Source organism: Paramisgurnus dabryanus, chromosome 19 (assembly GCF_030506205.2).
Source record: "Paramisgurnus dabryanus chromosome 19, PD_genome_1.1, whole genome shotgun sequence".
In the NCBI taxonomy this organism is placed as follows: Eukaryota; Metazoa; Chordata; class Actinopteri; order Cypriniformes; family Cobitidae; genus Paramisgurnus; species Paramisgurnus dabryanus.
Window position 1 is genome coordinate 27,655,983 of NC_133355.1, and position 7,796 is coordinate 27,663,778.

Genomic DNA, 7,796 nt, shown 5'->3' on the forward strand with positions numbered 1-7,796 from the left:
TAAGTTAATTATGTTTTATGTTTATTTAACTTTGATCAAAGTGTTGCCAGTAAATAACATACATTTAAATGTACAGTAATACTGTAATTTCTACAAAAAAAGGTTTACAGTGTAGAAATGCACTTTAGCTAAAGCCACAGGTCTGTCTATGTTTTGTTTCAAATCTGATGATAACTCTAAAACTATATTGTATTAAAAAAAAATTAAATCGTGAGTTTATTGCTAACGTTTGTTCATTTACATTTTCTAAGCATCCATTCAGTGTACTGTCTCTATTGTTTTGTTGCTCAGACAGCCCTAACACCTCTTAAAGGAACAGTATGTAAGAAATTTATATCAATTAATCATTAAATGGCCCTGATATGTCACTAGACATTAAGAAATAATTTTCATTTCAAATACTTATATCACTCACAACAGCGGTCTGGCCAAGATATTGTCATTTAAAAAGTGGAGTTGCAGCCCTCAACTGATGTTTATGTTGACATTTTGTGTATTGGCCACCAGGGGCCCGTTCTTCGTACGTCGCTTAATACATCCGAGATCAAATGAGACATCCGAGAAGTTTAGATCTGGCTAATTATAATCTCGCTTATTTGGTTCTTTGAACACCACTGCTGTTGATGATTATTATGGCAGGATTGAATTATCTGAGATCACTGCGCGTTCATGCACTGCAAGAAAAGTCAATACATATCGATAGTAGAAACACTGATCAGCCACGCTGTGATTGGCCAGTTGTTACAATGGCCAAGAACACGCCCATTTTTAACCCCTGCAGTCTGAGAGCTATTGGTGGAAGGTTGTGAACTTTTTATGTGACTGAATTTAAAAACCCAGTTAAAGCTACTTTAGTACATAAATCACCATAAATAATTCAAAATTTTCTGTAAAAATATAATCTTGATATCTTTACTATGCTTGTCAAAGATTGAAATTAATGATTGTAATTAAAATTTGATGCTCCTAAAGTACTTTAAGTCTCTTTTAAAAACAGTTAAATGCTATTTTGTCTGTTTGTAACAGCAACTTAAAAAGCAGAATAAAAAAACACAGGTGGTGGCCCTCCATCTTCATGTGATGTGCTGGCAGGAGTGATGTCTCTAAACTGGCTGATTGTACATATAATCTCTGGAGCAGTTGCTCTTTCTTAAACCGACAGCCAATGCAACAATTTAATTCCTGATAAATAAAATTTTAATTGTAGTGTATTATAAGATAGTGTTTTCCTCTCTTTTGTGCAGTTGTAGATAATACACCAACACTTTTAGCAGTTTCCAATAATGTGGTAAATAAAGTATGATGCGCAGTAAGGGAATGGTAATGTTATTCTACATCAAAAGATTATAAAATACAACCGTTTCTGATAGCAATGCACATGACAGTAAAGAAATCCTCTCAGATGGTAGTCCTTTAGAGAAACTATATGCAAATGGTTAAATAAGTTTACTTCAATTGCATTATTCTTAACTGATTTCTGACTATATTAGCAGTATTCCACGTTAACTGAAAGTCCTGCATCTGCTGCGTCTGCACAGAAAAGTGTAAAGAAGATAAAGATATGTGAAAATATGTGCAAAAAACTTATTTGGTTATTTTGGTCATTTTTGTCACAGAACAGGGACAGGGTAACATATTTGTAGACAACGTTTTAAAGATAGAACAGATAGAAATTACTAAATGAAAACCCTTTCATGCATGACAGCTACTTGACAATCTAAAGACAAAACTAAAATAGGAGATTAGTTTATTCAAATGAAAATTATTTCACACTGAGTAATAGTCTTTATTGTACATAACATCTATTAGTGCTGGGTATGATTAATTGCTGTTTTTATTAAGGAAAATTCAAACAAATTTAAAATGAATGTGATCAGCATGTCATTCGTTTAAGAATAATAATCAAACACCTGTTACACAAAAACACAACAAGTCGCACAAGTACAGAAAAAATATATTTGTTATATTATATTTTTTTTTAAATAACATCGCTAAAAGATTTAATTGATATATTCTTTTTTTATTACGTGTTGAATTTGAAAAGCTCTTTATATTAATCATGCATCTTACGCAGATTGCGCTCGTATAATGGAGAATACGCGACTGCGTCAGACTTTCCGTATCACATCCGCTTAAAAAGGTACAAACTAATCTTGTTTACATGAAATAAGCCTGCTCCCGAGCAGGTTTGAGCTTACAGACCTGTTGCTATGACAGCAAGTTTAGAATGAGCTTCAAAGAACCAAATAATCCAAGATCATGCCAAATCATCAACAATCAAATCCAGCTAACTGAGTTAGCGACGTACGAAGAACGGGCCCCAGCTGTGTGATTGCAGTACCAGTTTTAGCCACACGTTTTGTGATTGCAATACCAGTTTTGGCCACAATCCTACATACTGTTCCTTTAAGCCTTGTATGGCTCTCTAATTATCATTCTTTTGTCTGTTATTACAATTCAATTTAAATGTACTTTATTGACCTGATTGTGTGTACTTACTTACTAAAGCATTATACATGATACAAGAAATGAATAAGGAATAATTGACAATAGTTTTGGGCTTTTTATATTTATTTAGAGTTTGATTAATCGTTCTTTCATTAGTGCATGAAACAGCAATATAATAATTCATGACATATTCGTTTGGCCCTAAACGAAAGTTAGGTTATCCTGGGGGAACATTAAACTAACCTAAAAAATAACGTTCTTTTAAGTAGAAAAATCTTTTCTGGCTAACCAAAAACATACCTTGGAAAATCCCCTTATGTTTCCCTAAATTTATTCTGGAAAAGCGGGATAATACAGGCATGTATCACGAAATAAGCCCCTTGGCAGGTGAATGAAGTGTTGAGCGTCTTCTCTCTCCAGTACATCAGGAGGCGCTCTGCAGATCTTTAGTCCGCCGATAAACCAACTAAAGAAAGAAAGAAAAAGCTCGCGTATGATTTGTTTGTGTATCCTCAGTGTTTTGATGAGTGTAAATAGAGTCTTGTCTCTGTGTATTTTAGTATTAAGATGTTGATGATGAGAGATGAGATGTGCTGTAAATCAGTAGGAACTGATCTGTCCATGCTGGATATTGATGATTTCATCACAGAAATCTCTCAGCTGAAGAAAGAGGTGGCGTTACTGGAGACAAAGCTGAGGTCAAGAGGAGATGAAGGAGTGAAGAGAGAGGTTTGTACAGCTTAAACATCCTTTACATGAATCACTCTGACAACATTAAATCATTTATAATCTTACACTGAGTGTGTTGTGTTGTGTTGTCAGGATGTGGTTTGTTGTGAATCTTCAGTGTATGTGACTGATGGATGTCTGGATTCAGTGTGGATGAGCAGAGATCAGAGCCGCACACCACAGCCACTGCTGGACTCTAAACTCTCTGAAGAGAAATCCAGACACACACAGGACTCAGAGCAGCAGATCCTGCAGACCACACTGAAGATGTGTTCAGTCAAACTGATCGACTGCAGGAACCTGATGATGAAGATTAAAACTGAACCCACAGAAGAGGAAGATCACACCGAAGATAAAGACAACCGTGCAGATGATTTTATACCATCAGGTATGTTTATCGCATTCTTAATTATGGTTGTATTTATAAAAATGTTAACTGTCGTGTGAGCAACTGTTTTATAAAAGTGGGTTTCAGTCACAAACTCACTAACGAAAAGACCCACAAAATTAAAGGTCTAAAAGGAGTGTAGGATATTTGTAATACTTATTATTTCACAGGGCTGTTGAATGCTTTATTCTGATATATAGCGTTCAATATCAGCATTTATCGGATCAATATCAGCATTAAATCAACATGCTAACCAAATGTTCACATTTCTACTAAGTAATACACTGTATTACTAATAAATACTTTAATGATAGATGCAGAAAGTAGAATGTGCGGTTTTAAATTCAGTGTCACATCAGGAAAAAGGTCAAATTTACTGGTCGCACATGTGCGACTGGATGAAAAATTTAGTTGCACACTCAAATTTTGGTGGCAGTGTGGAGCCCTGTAATAAAAAAAAATGTAGCTGCGTGCGTATGTTTACAAAATTTGATTTATTTGATGTGCTGTGGCTATAATAACAGGACTGACAGTCTTCTGTCTCTGTGTGAATATAGAACAATACCAGTAAAAGAGCAAAATTGTCAGAATCAGCTTTTTTCGCTAAGTGTGCACACACACAAGAAATGTGTTTTGGTTACAGGAGCTTAAAAGCGTATATGCAGCGTCTGAAATTTTCTTGGCCGAATCCGATTTTTTTTCCAAGAATTATGATTGACATCATATTATAGGCTACAAACAAAAATATTTTTTTTATAAAACAACTTTATTTTCATCATAAATTATGAAGTCAGAGCCAATGGTGTAGTGGGCAGCGCTCCGAGTCCGATATGTGTTGCTTTCGCACTTTCGGCAACAAAAGTTCGATTGCTGGCTCGTGGTTATTTGCTAATCCAATTGGGTTCATTTTGAGAATCTAAAATTAACAGCAGTAACTGTGCAGTAGGCTACATTCAATACAAACATAAGTGGATGGTTAAGGGGGTTAAAGGTCTTGCCTGTTTTGCATTATCAACATATTTTGGTTTCCCGAACAGGGATTAGCTTATGCCAGGACTAGGCCTTAGTTTAATTAGGAAATATAACTAATTTTAACAAACATGCCTTTCTAAAATACCTTGTGTGCATTTTGAGGCAAAACAAAGGGCACTAATGTAATTTAAGATATGTCACTGCAAGTTGTTTTCAGTTTGGACAGCTCTTACATTTATTTTAGTCTCGGACTAGGCTAATCCCTGTCTGGGAAACTACCCCATTGTGTTCTATCGTGGGGATGAACTTAAATGTCTGATCAAGTTTGTTGTGCCGAAATGCAGGACTCTCAGGTTTTATTTAAAGGGGTCATAGCATGAAAATGTTAGCATTGCTACTTTGTAGGTTTGAGCAAAAATGTGTCGTTTTGGGTGTGTCTTTTAAAATGCAAATGAGCTGATGGAGCGCAAACACTGATCACAATGATGGTAGTTTGATGCAATTCAAACTCAATTGTGCTGTGAATTATTTTTTCTCTCTTTCTTTCTCTCTGCACTAAATGGCAGTGCTGTGATTGGATAGTGTACATTAAGGGGGCGGTATTATTCTAATAAGATATCCTTATGACATCATAATGAAAGCCAAATTTCAATGACCTATTTTTGCTCACACCTACAAAGTGGCAATGCTAACATTTTCATGCAATGGCCCCTTTAAAGGTTTGGAGTGAGATAACATCTGTTAGGGAAGGGGCCCCTCTGCCCCACCAAATTCTCAAGTTTTTGTTAGCAGTTCAATGTTACCTATTATTGATAACTGACCAGCACAAATATGAATTATAACAATTGGTAAGTCCGATAAAAGACCGACAAATTTATCCAAATTAAATAAATTGCTGTAAATATTAAACAATACAAATGTATCAAAATTAAAATAAAAACTATATTATATACAGTAGGATTGCAGCACTTGCCATCAGCGTGTATTTTAAGCTGTGTCTGTGAGAGATAACATGTTCAAGTCTACATGGCAATAATAATGAAATACATCTCTGGTCCTTTCATTAATTTCAGGAAGCCTCTACGTTAGTTTCAGGTAAGCTAAGGCTTCACACAAAATACATATTTGCGAATGATTAAAAATGTAGTCTGCACTTCCGGAAAAATCGGCTGAAATGGGTACTATTTATTGCCGGTCAACCGGTGCATCCCTAGGGTAGACTATATATCCTTTCAGCTGTTTTAACTCTTATCATGTTTCTTTTAGATGTGAAGAGTGAATCATGTTGTGATGGAGAAACATCCTCAACATCAGAAGATCGACTGACAGCACAAACTCTTTCCTGCATTACCTGTGGAAAGACATTCAGCTCACAAAGACATTTAGAGAGACATGAGAGAAAACACACAGAACAGAAACTCAGCTTTACTACCTTACAAGAGAAGAAACTTCATCATTCAAAGGAGCACGAAGAGAAGTTGTTGTTTCACTGTGAGCAGTGTGGGAAGATTTTTGATTTCTTATCCAAGCTAAAAGTTCACATGAGGACACATAGTGGTGAAAAGTCTTTCTGCTGCACTGAATGTGGAAATTACTTCAGCACCAAAGGAAGTCTTGATGTTCATCAGAGAATTCACACAGGAGAAAAACCATACGAGTGTCCTCACTGTGAAAAGCGATTCAGACATAAAAGCAATCTGAGGAGACATGTGCGTTTACACACCAATGAGAGACCGTATCAGTGCAGTGAATGCGACAAAACATTTAGGGATTCAGCTTCATTAAAATCACACCAGAATATTCACTCTCAACTCTTTCAATGTTCACACTGTGATAAACATTTCTGTCAGAAATCTAATCTGATACGCCATGAAAGCATTCACACTGGAGAGAAACCTCATCACTGTGGTATCTGTGGGAAGAGTTTTATTCTACATGACAAATTAGTGAATCACCAGAGAATTCATACAGGTGATAAACCTTACAAATGCTCTCAGTGTGAGAAGACGTTTACTCATTCAAGTAACTTAAAAATCCATCAGAGAGTTCACACTGGAGAGAAACCTTACATCTGCTCTGAGTGTGGAAAGAGATTCACTAATTCAAGTTCTTTTAAAATTCACCAGAGAGTTCATACGGGAGAAAAACCTCATCACTGTAGTGTTTGTGGGAAAAGTTTTAATCGACATGACAATTTAGTGAATCACCAGAGAATTCATACAGGTGAAAAACCTTTCAAATGCTCTCAGTGTGACAAGATGTTTGCTCTGTCAAGTCACTTAAAAATCCATGAGAGAGTTCACACTGGAGAGAAACCTTACGCCTGCTCTCAATGTGGAAAGAGATTCAATAATTCAACTTCTATAAGAGTTCATCTGAGAGTTCACACTGGAGAAAAACCTTTTTACTGTAGTGTTTGTGGGAAATGTTTTAATCGACATGACAATTTAGTGAATCACCAGAGAACTCATACAGGTGAAAAGCCTTACAAATGCTCTCAGTGTGACAAGACATTTGCTCATTCAAATACCTTTAAAATCCATGAGAGAGTTCACACTGGAGAGAAACCCTACCACTGCTTGACTTGTGAAGAGAGATTTGCTGACTCTAAAAGTCTTCGGAATCATCAGAACAAACACACTGAAGAACAAACTACACTGAAATCATCATAGTGACTTTTTTATATTATATTTATTTTGTCTAGTTACTCTATTCTACAATATTTTTCTTAATATTGTTTAAATCTAATGTTGGTGCTGTATTGTTTTTTTAATGCTGATATGAGTCTTCAGTGATTTCTATGTCAGCATTTATGGCTATATTCATTGCGAGAACTGTTTTATAAAATAAATTTTAATACATTATGATATTGCTTCACCAGCTACTTGACATTTATATGAGGTTTTATGAAGACTTTTTTATGTGTGTATCATCATGCATTCATCAAATGCATTATAACTTAAACATTAAACTTTAGAAATATAGTAGTGATAATGGTTTTATGCTTACTCAAATGATGTGGTTCTCTGTTAACTGTGGGGTGCAGGGCTGTTATGGTAACGGTATACAGCATGCTATTGTTCATTCACGGTAGTAAATTAAAGTAAAAAAAATGTTCACAAAGTTGCATACTCTATATATAATGACAGGTATTTTATTGTATTTATTTTTACAATAATTTTTTAATTTCTGGAAATATTTAATACAGAATGACAAATAATGCAGGATCCCAAAAATGCGACATTTTGTTGATTTTTTT

At 35.2% G+C, this 7,796-nt stretch overlaps 1 protein-coding gene across 1 annotated transcript; it reads left to right on the plus strand.

Moving 5' to 3' along the window:
• Positions 1-2,915: 2,915 nt before the first annotated feature.
• LOC135785066 (uncharacterized) lies at positions 2,916-7,514 on the plus strand. The gene is made up of 3 exons (XM_065294579.2): positions 2,916-3,177; positions 3,271-3,565; positions 5,804-7,514. The coding sequence occupies exons 1-3, from the start codon at positions 3,016-3,018 to the stop codon at positions 7,207-7,209; spliced, it is 1,863 nt and encodes a 620-aa protein (XP_065150651.1). The 5' UTR covers positions 2,916-3,015; the 3' UTR covers positions 7,210-7,514.
• Positions 7,515-7,796: the final 282 nt, after the last annotated feature.